This window comes from Aotus nancymaae, unplaced genomic scaffold (assembly GCF_030222135.1).
Source record: "Aotus nancymaae isolate 86718 unplaced genomic scaffold, 86718_ANA_hifiasm-v0.15.2.pri h1tg000030l, whole genome shotgun sequence".
NCBI lineage: Eukaryota > Metazoa > Chordata > Mammalia > Primates > Aotidae > Aotus > Aotus nancymaae.
The window spans coordinates 27422992-27443511 of NW_026988443.1; the positions used below are offsets into that span (position 1 = coordinate 27422992).

Here is a 20520-nt window from a genome sequence, read left to right on the forward strand (position 1 = left end):
GTGTGAGCCACCACGACCAGCCCCCAAATATTCTTTGAACATGTAATCATATGCAATTATTATGAGAGATTTAATATTCTTTTTTATACTAAGTCTTTGAAACCTGATGTGTATTTTACAACAACGTATCTCAATTCAGACCAGCCAAATTTCAAGTATTCAATAGCCACTTATGACTAGTAGCTACGATATTAGACAGTGCAACATCAGACCGTGTTTAGTCTCTATTTTTTTAGCAACCCCAAAACCAGCTGTATATGTAATAAACATAGAAAACATTTGAAAGGATACACACGAAATGACTAAAAATGTTTTTTTATACGAAATGGGAATGCAGGGAGGGAAGGCGATCAAGGTTTAATTTATGTACATCTCTGTTCGAATTTATTACATAAGGATATATCATATTTTACTAAAAATGTAAAAGAGAAAATGCTTATTCTTTTTAACACAGTCAATGTATAGAAATTTATCTTAAGGAAATAAGAAAATATGTAAACCAACATTTATGACAAGGATGCCCTTGGCATCCTTCTGTTCTGTGTGGCCCAAGACGTGAATAATTTTGTCTAGTGTATCCATGCTGTAGACGTTACCTGCCATTCCTGTGTAAGAGGAGATATAGTGGATCTAGGGTTCAGTACTACCCATGGTTTCAGATACCCATAATTTCAGGCATCCACTGGAGGTCTTGGAGTGTATCTCCTGTAGATAAGGGGGGACTACTGTACTCAACACCACTGGGGGCTTGAATCCCTGAAAAGTGGATGGAGAAGAACAAACTGATGTGAAAAATCTTTGTCTTCCAACAAATAAACAGATAGGCTCTGAGCCCTGGGAGATGACTGAGGCTTCTCTTAACTTTCAGTGGGTGGTATTTTCCATCCACTCACAGGAATGTTGAGATTTTGGCTGTGGACCTTGTGTTTTGCTTAGTCAAGTTGTTTTGTGTAGATTGCACCTGACATTTTATTCTTCCAATAACCATAGGAGGTAAATGAATAATTCATACACAGTGCAAGGATAAAACTGCACAGGGTTCAGCTGCCTTGAAAACCCTGCGCTGTTCAGATATTTGTTGAATGGAACTTAAGTGCCCAATTTGTTCTGATTGGAGCAAAAGTTTGTGGACTGACAAGGAAAGGAGTCCAAGATGTAGGAAGTAAAAAAAAAAAAAAAAAAGTTACTCGACAAGGTGTAGAGCACGATCCTATCTGTGTTTTGAAATCTACAAAATTATGTATTTATAGCTATGTATGTATCTCTGAATGGAGAGAAAGAGCCCGATCATTACCACTGCCTACCCCTGGGAGTGAGAATGAAGTGTATAGGGAGCAGGTGCAGGGAAGAATGCTCACTTCTTACTTTATGTATTTCTGCACTGTTAAAATTTTAACAGGTCATCTTGTAACAACAACAAAAAAATTTAATAAAAACTATCAATTGTAATCAGAACTACCCTTTGACAGTAAATGTTCTCAAACCATCTCACCAAATGCCCAGAAAGAGTTAACACAGGAGAATTCCAGATGTTTGAAGTGAGGATGAATTCCTGCTTTGAGGGTGGGAGGTGGGCTTAGGGATGAGAGGCAATGAGGAGGGGAGAGGAGGGAAGAAGCTGAGGGGAGGGCTGGCTGCTGAGCTCTCATTCCCAACCAATGGCATGAACGTTTCAGGCCCAACGCCCATTTGTGGAGACTATTTCAGGAGTCTGGATTTGCATCTGAGTTCATTGCCACTGAAACCTGCCAAAGAAGAGCTAAGGGAGCTTTAGGAGTTGGCTTCTTGGAGGCTGCTTCTCCTTTACTTGGAAGGTAAAAATCTCAAGCCCAAGCTGATCAGGTGGTGGTGATTGATTGGGCTGTTTACTTTTTTCTTTTTGGTGTATGTATTTCTTGTTCCAACCAGGGCTGTAAGATGCTTATGGTATAGGGTTTTACTTTTACTAACAATGATATTTACATGGAACTTCTAATAAGGTGGAGTAGTAGTTCTTCCTGGTCCACTGCAGATGACAAAGCGCAGATTGTTAAAGCGTTAAGTCGATTTTGTTGGATAGGCTCGCATGGAAATGAGGGAGCACCTATGCTTTGATGATTAACAATTTTCCTATTATTCCTTCTTGGTTTCACACAAAGCATGGTTAAGCTTTGACAGGAATTACAGGTGCGTGTAGCAAATCCTACTTAAGTATTCAACTGAATGCTTTCTACTAACACTGTAGAATGAGTTCTTGCTTTATTTTCCATCTTAGTAAAATTTCTTAAAAACTCTCTTAAGTTTTTAAGTTTAAAAAAAAAACTCCCCTCTTTCATAGTAAAGCTACTTTACAAGAGAAAGTAGAAAAAAAAAAGAAAGAGAGTTTGGAAAGACACTTTCAGTGAAGTCACCCTGATGTTTAGGTCCAAATGTAGTTCCTCTCTCCACCAGTGCTATGTTTCCAACATCACAGGGACCTTCTTCCCCCTCTCAGGCTTCACTATTGATGGACCCATACGTGATTCAGATGAACAGCAAGGGCAACCTCCCCTCAATTCTGGACGTGCATGTCAACGTTGGTGGGAGAAGCTCTGTGCCGGGAAAAATGAAAGGCAGGAAGGCCAGGTGGTCCGTGAGGCCCTCAGACATGGCCAACAAAACTTTCAACCCCATCCGAGCCATTGTGGACAACATGAAGGTGAAACCAAATCCAAACAAAACCATGATTTCTCTGTCCATTGGTGAGTTGGGGACACTACGGAGGGAATGTCATAGTCCCCTCTACTCTCATATTCACAGGCTGGTTGGAGAAGACGGGAGGTGGGGGGGTGAGTCTGAATACTGAATATGGGAGAGTAATCTCTTGGTTCCTTTTGTTTTTTCATTCCATAAAAAGGGGACCCTACTGTGTTTGGAAACCTGTCTACAGACCCTGAAGTTACCCAGGCAATGAGAGATGCCCTGGACTCGGGCAAATATAATGGCTATGCCCCATCCATTGGTAAGCTCCTCCTGAGACTCTGTACCTGGTGGCTGCCCAATGTTTAGTGCTGTTATAACAGGACCAAATGTCTAGCAATTCTCTTCACTTTCCTGATGCATAATTTCTAAGGAGACGCTAAGATTACATGGTCCTTTGTATTTGGGAAAGGGGTCTCGGGATGCTTAAATACAAGGCATCAAGGTCCAGCTTCTTTCCTGACTTCCTTTGGCATATGGGCACTTTCCCTCTAGGCTCCCAAACATACTTATTTGTCAAATAAAGGTCACCCCCTATCATTACTAATTCTAATATGAAGGTCTTGAGTCTGGCAGGAACTTTGTGTTTATTAAGACTTCCAGGTGCTAAATGGTTTTACTTATTACCCTGTGTACATAGCTCCTTTGCTTCATTTCTTCTTCTCTATGTGTTGAGGGCCTATTTTCATTATGGTCCTGAGCACATTGAAATGCAATTGTTACCGTTTAAGACTCAAGAGGTTAAAGAAACCCTCAAGAACAAGAAAAAATGGGCTGTCAAATTGAAAGATAGAAGGTTGTTTCTGATAGATAGAAATTACTTCTTTTTAGGTTTAATTCTCTCTATTAAAAATTTCTGCCCTGAATATTTTGGTAAAGTACATGATTCCTTGACTTTCAGTGTTGCACATTTTTTTTCCTTATGTGTACATAGAAACAATTCTAAATGCAGAATAAAACCCCAGTTTCATGATAAAATCAAATTTTAAAAACACTTTAAAGAGTTATATCGGGGACTTCGTGGTTTTAAGGTTGATGACTTACATTTTATAAAGTTTCATACAACAAAAATCAAAACAAAATCAAGACCAAAATTTAAGTTATAAAAGACATTTATAATGACTTTAATATCCAAAGCATTGGGAAACGAATTTAACCTGAAAAACCAAAATCAAGTCTCCATTTGACGAATGTTCAAAGATTCAGAACATTTCATTCCAAAGGAGATACAGGTGGTAATATGTGTTTAGAAAAGTGTTCCTCCCCATTAATAATTAAGGAAGTGCTGATTTATATAATTCTGAGAGACACGTCTATACCTATTAAGTTAGTAAACATTATGAAATAGTACCTCTAGCCTTGCTAACTTGTCTTTTTGAACATACATTTTGCAAAATATTGTAACGGGCATGAAACTGCTGATATTGCAAGCTTATAAGCTAACATTTGGAAATATTGGACAAAAATAACATGAAATAAAAATTTGTACAAAAATTACTGATAGCAATATTACATAACATAAAAAACTTAAAATGGACCACATGAATTGAATGCATTGATTACAACTTCTTAAAAAATACAGTCCTTAAAGTACATTTAGGAATAATAGAAATCCTTATTTTACACAGAATAAAACATAATTGCAGAAATCAAGATGGTGCAGAGTATTTGGGGAGCTCTTCCTTGTTAGTGTTTATGTTTATACATTTGTGCTTATACTAAAATTGTAGTACATAAAATTGTGAAGTGAATCTCCTTTATCCACAGTGGCTGAGAGTTGAACTATATAGAATGCCCTCTGAGCAGGGGCAGAGGCAGCCTGAAGCCCATGCTGGCCCTCCAGGACACAGCTGTCAATTGAGGGATGAAAACTCCACCTTCAGGCCAGGCACAGTGGCTCATCCCTGTAATCTCAGCACTTTCAGGAGGCTGAGGTGGGAGGATCCCCTGAGCCTAGGAGTTTGAAATCCGCCTGGGCAACAGACGGAGATTCTGTCTCCACAAAAAAAAATAAGTAAAAATAAAAATAAAAATTATCTTGGTATGGGGTACATAACTATTGTCTCAGCTACTCAGGAGGGTGAGTTGGGAGGATCCCTTGAGCCCAGGAGTTTGAGGCTGCAATGAGCTATCACTGTGCCACTGCACTTCAAGCTTGCGTGACAGAATGAGACACCGTCTCTAAAAATCAAAAAAACCTCCACTTTCCACTCTTTTCTTTCAGGCTACCTATCCAGTCGGGAGGAGATTGCATCTTATTACCACTGTTCTGAGGCACCCCTAGAAGCTAAGGTGAGCCTTATACAAGGTACCAGCTCTGAAGCAATTTAGGGCAGACTATCCCCTTTTCCTTATTTCTGTTCCACAAGAAGTATAGGTGTCAGAGGGGAAAAAGCTGAAAATAATTTTTCTTTAGCAATTTGAAGACCTCTCATATAGCTGGGGTCACGAATCAGTGATTATAGTCTAATGGCATTACAGTGTGTTAAGGACCGTCTCATACAACTTAATGTGGTGTCTGTCTCAAGGAGGCCAAAAGGATCCAGAGAGCATGTATATTTGGTTGTCTATAAAAGATCATATGAGAACAACTCATAAACACCAAAAAATTATTTTTTTAAATTTTACCAATAGGTTTTAAAACAATTATTATTTGTAGCTTTTCTCATTTACTGTAAGGTCATTTAGAGAGAAAGACAGAAGCACCAGGACATACTGAATTGATGGCCGTGCCAAGTTTAAATGATGTCCTTCCCTCTGTCGTCTACAGTATGGGGTCAGCATTTTCTAACATAATATGTGTCCGTTAGAAAATGCTGTGTGTATGTCAGAGAAGAGCCGGGCTTCAAATCTCTGGCCAAAAGTAAATAAATAACCAGGTGAAAAAAGTCCAAGGCCAGCATGCTCTCTCATGGAAGTCTGCTGAGTCACAGCCAACCTGTCGTTTTTAAAGTGATTTGTTTAAGTGGCCAACATTTCCATAATAGTTATTAATATATATGAATTTCTTCTGGTTTTGGCTTAGTACATTTCCTTCTACTTACAACTTGTTAAAGGAAGTTCACAATTGTTCCCAACTCACACATCTGACAACTTCTTTTCTCCTGTTGATGTTGGAACCCCTAATGAAATTAACCTTTTATTTCCTTCACAGGATGTCATTCTGACAAGTGGCTGTAGTCAAGCTATTGAACTTTGTTTAGCTGTGTTGGCCAACCCAGGGCAAAACATCCTGGTTCCGAGACCTGGTTTCTCTCTCTACAGGACTCTGGCTGAATCTATGGGAATTGAGGTCAAATTCTACAATTTGTTGGTAAATGACTTTTTAATTTTGGACTCAAATGCTCAGTTACTAACCTGTAAAAAATATATGACTATTACTTCAGCAGAGGAAGGTCTCAAAATGGTGGTTGAACCCAGAGACACACTTTATTGCTTACATTGCTCCCTTGAGATAAGTGGGGATTCCCCCTAAATGTTTCAGAATCATCTTAGTTTCATCTTTTCTTTCTCTCCAGCCAGAGAAGTCTTGGGAAATTGACCTGAAACAACTGGAATCTCTGATTGATGAAAAGACAGCTTGTCTCATTGTCAATAATCCATCAAACCCCTGTGGGTCAGTGTTCAGCAAACGTCATCTTCAGAAGATTCTGGCAGGTAAATCCAGTAGACTTCACAGAGGATGAGATGGGGACAGAATCCTTCAGCTGTTGTGTGGAAGGACAAAAAAATAGTCATTCCCTAAGTTCTAAGCCTGCGGTGGAGGTGGGGAACTCCACTGATGTCTCTCATCAATACTGTGCCATAGGAGTGGTAGAACTTGGCTAGAAAAAGAAAGAGTAAAAATATTTGCCTCTTAATCACTCCCAGGAGAAAAAGAAATAATACTTGCCTCTTCATCACTCCCATCATGTTGAAGAGAGGGTCTGAAATATCTAGTTACTTAAATGGCGAATTCAGTCTCTGCACTCTGGAAGAATATCTTAAGAATTTAAAGTGCTTGGCTGGGCATGGTGGCTCATGCCTATAATCCCAGCACTTTAGGAGGCCAAGGCATGCAGATCACCTGAGGTTGGGGGTTCAAGACCAGCCTGACCAACAGAGAGAAACCCCGTCTCTATTAAACATACAAAAAATTAGCAGGGTGTGGTGGCACATGCCTGTAATCCCAGCTACTCGAGAGGCTGAGGAAGTAGAATCGCTTGAACCTGGGAAGCGGAGGTTGCGGTGAGCTGAGAGTGTGCCATTGCACTCCAGCCTGGGCAATAAGAGCGAAACTCCATCTGAAAAAAAAAAAAATTACAGTTCTTAAATAGGACAAAACACACAAACATGAAACGCAAAGCACACTTTGTTTGCGCTTTCTGTCTTCTTTAAGAACTGTAAGTTCTTAATATTATGGGATAGGGAAATTACATGATATGATGTGACTATTATGTGATAAAGCAATTCACAGTAAAACTGATTTTGGCATGTTTCTTTTATTTTCAGTGGCTGCAAGGCAGTGTGTCCCCATCTTAGCTGATGAGATCTATGGAGACATGGTGAGTCTTGATCAGGATATATCAGTACAATAAGCTTAACCTCAAATTATTTTATGGGAACTTGAGAAGTGGAATAATCAGAAGCAACTCCTAATCATTTCAGTACAGCAAATCAGTATCCCTGCACTTTTAACAAACATACAGACCCACAACTCCTTAGCCAGTTTTCCAAAACCCAAAGAACTTAGGAAATACAAAGACTCTTGGAATTCATTTGGTTGCAAAACCTGATTTGACTTGATATTTGTAGATTTTTATTTATCCCACTTATGGATCTATGTATTTGTTAAAGAGTATGGGGGAAGTGGCAGAGATCCTGATATTCTTGATTAGGAATGCTATCCTAGACAGCTCTGGGAATGTTACATGATGTATGGTAAATGTGCTTCATGGCCTTTCTAAAGCCCAGACATTCTTCATTATGAAACATACCTGGTCCCAGGAATTTCGATAAGGAATTGTGGACTCATCTTTACTTTTAAATCTGTAAGTCCTATAGACACAAATTTCATAGAGCCAGCTTCATGGAGTTGTACATATCATTACCGGGCTAGGGTCAGTTTCCTAGTTTCTGCATTTTAGGCTTCCTTTATTCCAGTCCAGACACCAAATTAAATGTGTTTGTGTAGTCCCCTTCGAAGCCTCTTGCAATCCCAATCATGCTTCAGGGTAGGGATGATCCCATTAATTCCAGGCCCTGTCCCTAGTGATAGAAGGAAAAGGGTGGGAGGCATGGGATCTGGGATTGCGGTGAGAGGTAGAGAAGGCAACCATAACAAGCGCTTCTTCTCAGGTGTTTTCGGATTGCAAATATGAACCAATGGCCACCCTCAGCACCGATGTCCCCATCCTGTCCTGTGGAGGGCTGGCCAAGCGCTGGCTGGTTCCTGGCTGGAGGTTGGGCTGGATCCTCATTCATGACCGAAGAGACATTTTTGGCAATGAGGTGAGAACAGTATGAAAGAGTATGTCTAATTTAGGGTATATATTTACTTTGTGAGCACAGTGGGGACAAGGTAGGCTTTTTTTTCCTCCTCTTTCTCCTGGTCAGTCACACAGCAGGTATGTGGGAGAGCTGGGCTACGAACCCAGAGGGTCTGATCTAAGAATGCCACTAGGTACCATCACTTCCCAAGAATAAGAATCTGATAGAAAGGTCAGAACAAGAAACCTGAAGACAGGGATGCTTAAGAAAAGCTAAACAACGTGTTTCTTGTGGGGGTCTTTTAGATCCGAGATGGGCTGGTGAAGCTGAGTCAGTGCATCTTGGGACCCTGTACCATTGTCCAGGGAGCTCTAAAAAGCATCCTACGGTGCACCCCGCAAGAGTTTTACCAGAACACTCTGAGCTTCCTCAAGGTAAGGCCAGCTCCTGCTCTCCACTTTGGGAGTTTGGGAGTCAGAGAATGCAGCCCATGGAATTAGGAATAATTGGTTCTTCTTTCTGGAGCCATGTTCTAATATTAGGATATGGCATCAGTGTAAGCATCCGCCCACACATTTCTCACTTCTGGCCATTCTCTCTGCCCCTGGCTGAAAGCTTCAAGTGAGAGAGATTTTTCTCTTAGACTCCTCATGCCATCACACCTACATTCCCAGTCTTCAATGAGGGGTCTATTTTTAATGACTTGGTTTTTCTTTTACTTAAATTTCAATCCTTGATTTCTTCTTGCCTCCTCTTGTAGTCCAATGCTGATCTCTGTTATGGGGCACTGGCTGCCATCCCTGGACTCCGGCCAATCCACCCTTCTGGGGCCATGTACCTCATGGTGAGTATGTGGGTGGCAGGCACTAGGTCTATGCATGTTGTAAGGCAATGGGCAGTCACTCAGCAGAACTGCCACAGGCACTTACACAGGGCACAAAGACGACCAGCTAGGCGCCTGAGCCAGGCAGTTCAGGAATTGTCTTATTCTGAATTGTCCCACTGAGGTAATTTAACCTCTATCAGTTCTCATAAAATTCTTTAAAATACTTAAGTACGCAGAGCATGGTGGCTCATGCCTGCAGTCCCAGCACTTTGGGAGGCCAAGGTGGATGGATCACTAGAGCAAAGGAGTTAGAGTCCAGCCTGAGCAACATATTGTCTCCACAAGAAATAAAAAAGTTAGCCAGCATGGTGGCTTGCTCCTATAGTCCCAGCTACTTGGGAGGTGGAGACGGAAGAATCACTTGAGCTTGGGAGGTCAAGGGCTGTAGTGAGTCATGATTGCGCCACTGCATTCCAGCCTGGGAGACAGAGTGAGACCCCATCTAAAAAGAAAAAAAGAAAATTTAATTCTTGAGTACAGAGAATCATTTTATCTATGTAGGTACAGGGAAGATTTAAGACACAAATAAGAGGCTTTTCATACCACTGTAATTCTCAACTGGGAGTGATACTGGTTCCCTAGGAATATCTGGGAATGTATGGGAATTTTGTTTGTTTTCAGAATGACTGGGGCTGTCATTCTGTGGGTAAGGGATGTCAAATATCCTGCAGTGGGTGGGCTAGTCTCATGCCATAAAGAATTGCCGGGCCCTAATGCCAATACTGTCTCTTTTGAGACATACTAGCATTCTGTTTCCAGCTTTTATTTATCAGTGTCCGGGAAGGAACTCTTTTAATAAACTATTAATAAAAATATATGCTCTCTTCCCTGAGAAAAATTCCTGAAGTGTAAGCACTCTTATTTATCAGTTATCAGTAGTACAGTTCCAAGATATCTTTAAAAGTAGCCCCTACCTTAATTTCTGGCATAGGAAGTTGGCTGGTTCTCCCTCCTTCTGATAAGTTGGCCTCTCCCTCCTGTTGGTATAGGTTGGAATTGAGATGGAACATTTCCCGGAATTTGAGAACGACGTGGAGTTCACGGAGCGGTTAGTTGCTGAGCAGTCTGTCCACTGCCTCCCAGCAACGGTGGGTGCCTGTGTCTCTCAGGACATTCTCAACAGTTTCTAGGGCCCCAGCAGCAACCTCTGAGCTGGTTTTTCGTGTGATCTTTTCTCCTCCACCAAAATGTCTTCTCATTTGATAAGATTCAAACTGATGTGTCTCATGGTTCCTATTTAAAATTTGTTTCTGCCCCCACCCCCTTAATAATCCCATCCATCCTGGGAAGAAAAGCTGTAAACAAACATTCTAGGTGAGAGGAAATAGAGTCATTCTAAGATGAACGAACTCAGTTGCTGACTTAGCATCCTAGTGACAGGAACTGAATGAACTGATGGCGCTGATGAAATGGTACCACTTCTTGTAGATCAGGGTCCTGACCATTTTAGGGTGGTCCAGTACCAGACTCAATTGCTCTGAAAATAACAGGCTCTCTTTTTTGCAGTGCTTCGAGTACTCGAATTTCATCCGAGTGGTCATCACAGTCCCTGAGGTGATAATGCTGGAGGCGTGTAGCCGGATCCAGGAGTTCTGTGAGCAGCACTACCACTGTGCTGAAGGCAGTCAGGAGGAGTGTGATAAATAGGCTTGCATCCATTCTTCTGAGGAAGTGTCCCATCTGGGGAGGGCTGGACTAGGCCTTGCAGCTCCTCAGGGAGTTAGGTGGCCCTACTGGGAGAGGGGCCTCAAATGCACCATGTCAAGACTTCAAGATTGCTCCTGCTTTTCCCCAAGTACAACCACAACCACACTCAGATATTCCTCATCCACATACACATCCCAGATTCTCCCTTGCTATGCGCTACTGGAGTGACTCACTAATTCATTCATCTGTCTCTCTCTCTTAAGATTTCCTCCTTTTTTCTTGAAAGTACCAGGTGAACAAAGTTTACCAGAAAGCAGATGAGACAAGAAAATGAGAGCTCAGGATGTGGGAAAAATAAAAGATTGAGAGAACTTGTGCCCCCAACCATTTCCTCAGACTCTAAAAAAGAACATACTCTGTCCAGGCAGGTCTGGAGCTCAACTCTCTTACTGCTTCTAGTTAGGATCCTAACTAGGAAGGAGTTGGAGACACATGTATTTGGTTAATTACATTTTAAATACATTAGGAAAAGTTGCTATTTGAACTTTTGATTTTTGGGGGGAGTAAAGAATTATTTTGTGATGCAAATAAATATCCTTTAATTGATCAATTGATCAACTTCCTAAATTTAGATTTGTGTGCATCATCAGGCTTTCTTTCTTTTTTTTTTTTTTTTTGGAGACGGAGTCTTGCTCTGTCAACCAGGGTGGAGTGCAGTGGTGTGATCTCGGCTCACTGCAACCTCCACCTCTTGGGTTCAAGTGATTCTCCTGCCTCAGCCTCCCGAGTAGCTGGGATTACAGGTGTGTGCAACCACACCCGGCTAATTTTTGTATTTTTAGTAGAGATGAAGTTTCACCATGTTAGCCAGGCTGGTCTCAAACTCCTGACCTCAGGCAGTCTTCCCCCTCTCCCCCACGCCTACCCTGCCTCAGCTTCCCAAAGTGCTGGGATTACAGGTGTGAGCCACCACATCTTTCTTAAAGATCAGGCATCAGGCTTTCTTAAAGTGACAGCACATCTGTACTAGAGCAAGTAGGAATCAGAGACCTTCAAGAAATACTACTATGTAAGGGCCAGAAATATCTTCACTTGTCATTGTTATAGAATAATTATTACTTTTGCTATGATGTTAATATTGATTTATTAATATATATTATCTTTTCATATATTTTCTAAGAAACATTTATATTGACAAGATCTTTTATTTTGCCAAGGGCATAAATTATTGTTTTTCTGTGTGTTTTTTTTTTTAAATAAATTTTACGAAGTATGGCTCTGCTGTGATGTGTTTTTTTCTCTTCTGTGTGAGAATTTCTAATTCTAGGCACTGCTCAGTCCCATTTCCATTACCTATGAGGTTTCATTTACTTCTTTGTAAATGTACTGACTTTTGGAGTTACTTAAGAACCACAATTCCTAAAACATTTTATTTGGGAACTCAACTTCTGGCTTCCTACTTACAAATCAAGAGGCAACAAGTTATAACCTCTGGCCTTTGTCTTTACATTTTCAACTTTTTGAATCCCTAACCTCTGGTCCCAAGTTCCTACCCCTTGCCTAGGTCCGCTAACCACTCACTAGGTCACAAAGTTGACTGCTCTGGCTTGACCCAGCAAATGAGAAGTGTCCCATATGTTCTTTCAGCATGAGCTTTTTGTTAGCAAATCTTCATAGACAGAGTTGCCTGTTTAATTTGTCTTCAGCACTTCCCTTAGAGGAGGGAGCCTGAAGTTAACCTTTCAAGGTTGGGGGATTAGGAATCTATCATAACCAGTCTGGAGATTTCTCACCAAGGGAAATTTTCCTTATCTAGAAGAGGAACTTCAGGTCTCAACCCTGCCAGTCACACCCAATTAATGTCCTTCACAAAAATAAACAGCAAATGTCCCCTTTCAATTTGAGTTCAGTGAGCTCACAGCAAAATTTACCTTTTAATTTTCTTCAGCAAATCCAAAATGAATATACAAAGAATGAAATTAAAGATTTCAGTTTCCTGTATGCCACCGCCGCCGACAATTTTCCAAAAAAGCCTGGCTCCTCTTTTCCTGTTCCTTCATCCGAGCCCCCAAAGATCTCTATCCAGAAATAAACAGGAAGACTCAGCGATTTACAAAAGACATTTTAGCTTCACACGTACAGATAATTCTATCCAGCACATTATAGAATTCTACTTAGACCTCTTAAATTCCCAAGTTTCCATGGTATTTACATTTTGATAAGAGAGTCAATGGCCCTTCAAACATTTAAAAAGAACACATGTACACTGGACAATTTCAAACGATACAAACTAACACAACAGTCCTTTCTCATCCCCGTCCTTCAGCCACCCAGTTTCTTCTCCCCTGAGGGAATCAGTTATCAGTTGCTGGTCATATATCCTGTGCCTATGTAAGCATGTGTGTGTACTTTTCCTTTTTTTCAAATAAACTACTACTCAACTTTATCATTCTGCACGCAATGAAAGTCAAAGGAGGGATGGCATTGCGGGAGTGTCCCCTACGTCATGGGTGTCTCTAGATAAAAAAGGAATTCCCGGGTGGCAGCTACTTCCCACACAAGCTTAAAATTCCCAAAAGTCAACTGCCAGTTGCTTTGGGTGGTGGCGTCAGAATGTTTTCAGATAACACAAATAATACGTATAACAATCGGAGAAGGCCAGGTGCGATGGCTCAGGCCTGTAATCCCAGCATTTTGGGAGGCCAAGGTGGGCGGATCACGAGGTCAGGAGTTCGAGGCCACCCTGACCAACATGGTGAAACCGCCGTCTCTACTAGAAATACAGTTTAGGCGGGCGTAGTGGTGCGCGCCTGTAATCCCAGCTACTCGGGAGGCTGAGACAGAAGAATCGCTTGAATCCGGGAGGCGGAGGTTGCAGAGAGCCGAGATCGCGCCATTGCACTCCAGCCCAGGCGACGGAGCGAGACTCCGTCTCAAAAAAAAGAAAAAAAAAAAATCAGAGACGAGGGCTCTCAGCTGCGAATTCAACTTTTCTTTCTGTGTCCAAGCACCGCCCACCGGATAACTAGACAGTACCAAGACAGGCTGCCAACAAGCGTCCCACAGCAGCCGCAGGCACATCCGGATCCGGCGACCCGCGGCTGCGCAGGCGCAGATGCAAGTTTACGAGTCCTGTGTTGCTCAGTACGCAGGCGCTGTCGCTAGGCAACAAGGCGCCGCTCTGAGCGCCCGCGTAGAATCTGAGCTGCCGGCGAGGGTGAGTCTCTTTATTCGGTTCCTGCTTTCTGTTAGGATGTTAAATTTTGTTTCCTTTTTCAGCCTGTCTACCCTGGTCACACCCTGCTTCGAGTTCCTCTTCCTCTTTGCCCCCTGGTTTGGGCTCTGACTGGTGGAATTCTTCCAGGAAGTTGACAAAACATCCGTGGCGTTTTAAACACCTGTTAACATTTCCCAACTCTAGATCAGAACCCGCAAATTCCATGAGTTGTGACGCAGAGCAGAAAATCCTTTTAGCTGGTGTTAGTTTCAAATGGTATTGCCCCCTAGACTTTTCTCTAAAGAATCGTGGCCCTCACCGTCCGGAGTACCTGCCGTTAGGATCTCTACTCAGTAAGAAAAATGAATCCACCTCGCCTGCTCTTGTCAAAGGCAAAGCAGGACAGTAAAGCGGCTAGGACAGGTTCTAACCAGTAATATACTAATGGAATAGGGAAGAATCCAGCGCGAACTGAACTCAACTTGGATTTGTACAAAGGTTACTCAGACTTTAAAGGAAAAATGAGGGACTAGGGAGAGGGGAGAGGGATGAGGGGGTGCTAGGAAGAGTGAGGGAAGTGAAAAATTACAAAAAGTGGGAGGTGGGGGTTAGTCCACATGAAACCCATCTGGGTTTGTTAAATGGTGTTTCTGGAAGTTAGGCTCTTATCCTCCCACAGAGGCTGGGAAACAAGGACCGTATCTTCAGGTGTTGGCTGGAACATAAATTCCTTTGGCAGCCTGAGTTTTTTCAGGCAGGCCCTTTAAAGAGAGGCTGGAGTCATCCTAAAGATGCTACCTTGAACTGTTAGAGACTGTGTTGAGTTTTTTTCAAGTCCGTTGAGGCCTAGTCCAGAAATGGCTCGGAGCCTGGCTAGAGTTTGGTCAAGGAGAGAATCTTTATTACTCCACATATTCTGTATATTACTCTGCAAGAAGGATTGTATTTTACGTATCTTAAAGTTTGAATTATTGCATACGTTGGAAAAGAACTGAATAGTACATATTATTTATTTTAAACAAATTTATTTACAAACAGTTTCATATAATGTTATAGAACCTGCAAATACAGATGCTCTCTGTAGGTCAAATTGTTTCACAGCACCTTCCAAAGAGGCAGTCATTTGCAAACGTTAAGGTTGGAGTGTATTATACAGGAAGTGATGCCCAATTCCTCAAAGAAAACAATAAACAGAAGAACTAGCACATGGGTGTCTTAATTTTTGTGTGTTTCAAATGTAGAAAAGAATTCTTGGTTGTTAACTCGTTTGATAGCCTAAATTCAATGTATTTTTACATTATACTATATTTAAAAAGTAAAATTGCAAGAGCGTCCCTTTGGCAGTGCATATGCTAAAATTGGAACAATACAGAGAAGATTAGCATCGTACTAGCAAACCAAATTCAACAGTATGTTACAAGGATTATACAACATGACCAAGTGGGATTTATTACTGAGATGCAACATATAAAAATCAATATAATATGCCACATTAATAGAATGAAGTATAAAAACCACATGATTGTCTCAACTGATGCAGAAAAATTAGTTGATGAGATTTGACACCTTTTCATGATAGAAACACTCAATGAACTAGGAACAGAAGGAACCTACCTCAAGATAATAAAAGCCCATGTTCCAACTTCCTGGAATATCAGAGACCATCTATGAAAGCTCACACCTGTAATCCCAGCACTTTGGGAGGCTGAGATAGGTGGATCACCTGAGGTCAAGAGTTTGAGACCAGCTTGGCCAACATGGGAAAACCCTGTCTCTACTGAAAATACAAAAATTAGCTGGGCGTGGTGGCACATGCCTGTAGTCCCAGCTACTCTGGAGGCTGAGGCAGGAGAATCACTTGAATCCAGGAGGTGGAGGTTGCAGTGAGCCGAAATCACACCACTGCACTCCAGCCTAGGTGACAGAGCGAGACTACATCTCAAAAAAAAAAGCGGGGGGCAAGAAAAGCTTATATCAAACTTCATACTTGATGAAAGACTAAAAGCTTTTTTTCTAAGATCAGGAAAAAAGCATGCATGCCCACTCTCACCACTTTGATTCAACATAGTATTGGAAGTAGTAGCCAGAGCAGTTATACAGGAAAAAGAAATAAAAGGCATTCAATTTGGAAAGGAAGAAGTAAAATTATCTTTGTTCTCAGATGACATGATCTTATATGGAGAAAACCCTAAAGATTTCACAAAACTCTGGTAGAACTAATAACCAAATTCAGCAAAGTAGTAGTATATAAAATTGATATGCAAAGTCAGTTACTTTTCTATACACTAACAACGAACAATCCTAAAAGAAAATTAAGAGAACAATTCCACTTACAGTAGTACCAAAAAGAATAAAATACGTAGGAGTAAACCTAACCAAGGAAGTAAAAGATTTGTACAATCAAAACTACAAAACATTGCTGAAAGAAACTAAAGAAGACACAAATAAATGGGAAGATATCCCACGCTCGTGGATTGCAGCACTTGATGCTGTGAAGATGTTGATGCTACCCAGTGATCAATAGATTTCAACACAATCTATATCAAAATCCCAATGGCTTTTTTTTTTTTTAAATAGAAAACAATCACCCAAAACTTCATACAAAATCTCAAGGGACCCTGAATAACCAAAAAAAAAAAAAAAAAAAAAAAAAAAAAATTGAAGAATAAAGATGCAGTCACACTTCCTGATTTCAAAAGATATTACAAAACCACAGTAATCAGAACAGTGTGGCACTGGCATAAAAAAAGATAAATGGGTCAATGAAATAGAACAGCCAAGAAATAAACCCTCATATATATGGTCAAATGATCTTTGACAAGGGTGTCAAGACCACTGAATGGGAACAGAAGTGCCTTCAACAAATGGTTTTGGGAAAACTAGATATCCACATGCAAAAGAAGCTGGGCCCTTATCTTACACCATATACAAAAATTAGACTAATGACCTAAATGTAAGACCTCAATCTATAAAACTCCTAGAAGAAAACATGGGAAGAAAGCTTCATGACATTGTGTTTGGCAATGATTTCTTGGATATGACACCAAAAGCATAGGCAACAAAAACAAATATGGACAAATGGGACTTTAAAATTTTTGTGCATCAAAGAACGTAATTAAAATGAACAGGCATGTCATTCTCCCTGTAGAATGGAAGAAAATATTTGAAAATTATATATCTGATGAGGCATTAACATTCAGAATATATAAAGAACTCCTGCAACTCAACAACAAAAAAGTCAAACCACCCAATTTAAAAACCAACTGGAATAGGCATTTCTCCAAAGAAGATACACAGATGGCCAACAAGCATATGAAAATATGCACAACATCACTAATCATTAGAGAAATTCAAACCAAAACCACATTGAGATATCACCTCAGGATAAATAGTATGGCCATTATTTTTTAAAAAACACCAAAACCCACAAAATAGCAACTGTTGGTGAGTATGTGGAGAAACTGGATCCTTTTGCATTGGTGATGGGATTGCAAAATAGTGCAACCACTATAGAAAATAGTATGGCAGTCCATTGAAAACTGCCAAACTACCATATGATTCAGCAATACCACTTCTTGGTATAGATCCAAGAGAATTGAAAGCAGAGTCTCAAAGAGGTATTTGTACTGTCAGGTTCATAGCAGCACAATAACAATATCCAAGAAGTAGAAGCAACCAAAGTGTCTACTGAGGGGTGAATGGATAAACAAAATGTGGTATATACATACAATAACATATTATATAGACTTAAGGAAGAAAATCATGTCACCTCCTGTCACTTTTTTTTTGTGGGGAACACATTTTTTATGTGTTGTCTTCAACAGCCATGAGAACCAGTGATGATTATCCTATATCACAGATATGATTTACCACCACTACCCCACCCCCACTCCCATGAAGAAAGCAGGGCAAGTGCTGTGCTGCCCATTTGGGCCTGAGTGGGTAACATGATTGGAACCCAGGAACTCTGGTCTCCTTGGCTAGTGTTTTTCAAAACTCTGTGCCACACAGGAGTGGATCCAGGCCTGAAGGTCATAAAATTCTGGGGACTCTCTTTAAGAAAAAGAATTCTAAAATATCTTATTTTTGCAAATATTATAAAAATATACTGCCACATTAATGTTGTTAGGGTCCCTGCTAGAACCTTAAGAAGAAGGAACTCATTTGAGTCAGGATCCTGAATGTTGAACCTTGAGGACATAGTGTTAAGTGAAAGAAGCCAGTCACAAAAAGACAGATACTGTATAATTCCATTTATATGAGTTATCTAAAGTAGTCAAATTCATAGAAACAGAAAATAGAATGACAGAAACTAGGGTCTGTGGGGAGGAGAAAAAGGGAGTTGTTTAATAGGTATGGAGTTTTAGATTTGCAAGATGAAAAAGTTCTAAAGATCTATTTCACAAAATGTGACTATACTTTACTGAACTGTACACTTAATATGGTTTACATGGTAAACTTTATATGTGTTTTTAAAAGTCACCATAAAAAAATGCCCATGTAAGCTCCATGTTGACAATAATTTTTTGTCTGTTTTGTTTTCTTCTATATGATCAGTGCTTAGAACAGCAACTGGGGTAGGGTAGCCTCTCAGTACCTATTTGATGAATGAATGAATGGGAAAATTCAAAGAGTAATTTGTTGCCATTACTTTTTATCTTCTTGTTAAGTGAACTACAGCAAGGGGAAGTTGAGTTTAACTGAAGATACTATTAGCATAGATGAAAGAGACAGAGACAAAGGCATTTAGAAAGATCACTTTCAAAGAGGTGCAAGGAAATAGTAAACACTTGAAAAGTTGTTCAACATCATTAGCCATTAGGGAATTGCAAATTAAAACCATGAGATACTTCTTCACACTTATAGAATGGCTGTAATAGAAAAGTCAGACAATAATGAGTGTTGGGAATAACGTGGAGAAATTGAAATCCTCATACACCACTGGTGGGAATGTAGAATAGTGCATCCACTTTGGAAAACAATTTGGCATTTCCTCAAAAGTTTAAAAAATATGGTTACTATCTGATTTTCAATTCTACTCCTAGAGAAAAGAAAACAAGAGAAAAGAAAACGTATGTTCCATAAAAACTTTTACACAGCTGGGCATGGTACTGTGTGTCTGTAATAACTGCTATTCGGGAGGCGGAGGCAGGAGGATTGCTTGAGCCCAGGAGTCTGAGACCAGTCTGGATAACATAGGGAGACCCTGTCACACACACAAAAATCTTCAAAGAGCTAGGTGCAGTAGCTGTAGTTTCTGCTACTTGGGAGACTGAAGTGCAAGGATCACTTGAGCTCAAGATTTTGAGGCTGCAGTGAGCTATGTTAGTTCAGCCTGCATGACAGAGCCAGACCCTGTCTTTTAAAAAAAAGTCCAAAAAACTTTTCATGCAAATGTCCATAGCAGCATTATTTATAACAGCCAGGAGAAAATGGAAACAGCCCAAATGTTGGATAAATAAAATGTGATATATGTATACAATGGAATATCATACAGGAGCAAAAAGGAATGAAGTACTAATTCATGCTACTATAATACATGGAAGAATCTTGAAAATGTCAGTAATCAAAAATACTATGTGTTGTGTGATTCCATTTATGTAAATGTCCAGAATAGGCAAACTCATTGTATTGCTCTGTTCTTGCACTGTTATAAAAAAACTACTTGAGACTGGGTAATTTATAAGGAAAAGAAGTCTAACTCTGCTCATAATTCTGTGGGTTGTGCAAGCCTCTTCTTCTGAGGAGGCCTCAGGAAACTTACAATCATGGCAGAAAGTGAAAGGGAAGAGACGCATATTCACGTGGCTGGCTGGAGGCAGGGGAAGGCACTGCACACTTTTAAACAAGCTTATCTTAGAAGAACTCTATCACAAAAATAGGAAGAGGGAAGTCCACTTTAATGATTCAGTCACCTCCTACCAGGCCCCTCCTCCTATACTGGGAATCACAATTTGACATGAGATTTGGGCAGGGACACAGAGCCAAACCATGTTATTCTGTCCCCGGATCCTTCCAAATCTGATGTACTTCTCACACTGCAAAATACAATCACTCCTTCTCAACAGCCTCCCAAAGTCTTAAATGATTTCAGCATTAATTCAAAAGTCTTCAGTCCAAAGTCTCAGCTGAGACATGGCAAGTCCCTTCCACCTATGAGCCTGTAAAATAAAAAACAAGTTAATTACTTCCAAGATACAATGCAGGTATCGGCATTGCATAAATACTCCCTTTCCAAAAGGGAGAATGACCAAAACGAAGGGGCTATAGGTCCCATGCAAGTTCAAAACCCAGCAGCGCAGTAATTAAATCAAGGCTCCAAAATTATCTCTTTTGACTCCATATCTCACATTCAGGCCACACTGATGCAAGGGGTGGACTCCCAAGTCTTGAGCAGCTCTGCCTCTGTGACTCTGCAGGGTACAGCCCTCATGGCTGCTTTCACAGGCTGGTGTTGAGTGCTTGCAGCTTTTCCAGGTGCATGGTGCAAGCTGTCAGTGGATCTACCATTCTGGGGTCTGGAGGACGGTGGCCCTCTTCCCATAGTTCCTCTAGGCAGTGCCACAGTGAGGATTCTGTGTGG

The 20520-nt window shown here is 40.7% G+C and overlaps 1 protein-coding gene across 1 annotated transcript; it reads left to right on the forward strand.

Annotated features, from left to right (window-relative positions):
- Nucleotides 1-1706: 1706 nt before the first annotated feature.
- On the forward strand, nucleotides 1707-11995 carry TAT (tyrosine aminotransferase). Its single transcript, XM_012437483.3, has 12 exons — nucleotides 1707-1814; nucleotides 2474-2720; nucleotides 2876-2980; nucleotides 4943-5010; nucleotides 5873-6031; nucleotides 6237-6375; nucleotides 7210-7262; nucleotides 8056-8208; nucleotides 8493-8621; nucleotides 8948-9031; nucleotides 10063-10161; nucleotides 10580-11995. The coding sequence occupies exons 2-12, from the start codon at nucleotides 2486-2488 to the stop codon at nucleotides 10718-10720; spliced, it is 1365 nt and encodes a 454-aa protein (XP_012292906.1). The 5' UTR covers nucleotides 1707-1814; nucleotides 2474-2485; the 3' UTR covers nucleotides 10721-11995.
- The last annotated feature ends 8525 nt before the right edge of the window (nucleotides 11996-20520 follow it).

Bases quoted from the DNA above. Each gene is read 5' to 3' on its own strand.
- TAT (XM_012437483.3), top strand. From the start codon at position 2,486: ATGGACCCATACGTGATTCAGATGAACAGCAAGGGCAACCTCCCCTCA. The intron at 9,032-10,062 runs GTGAGTATGTGG...CTGTTGGTATAG, and splicing joins CTGGGGCCATGTACCTCATG to GTTGGAATTGAGATGGAACA. The intron at 10,162-10,579 runs GTGGGTGCCTGT...TCTTTTTTGCAG, and splicing joins TCCACTGCCTCCCAGCAACG to TGCTTCGAGTACTCGAATTT.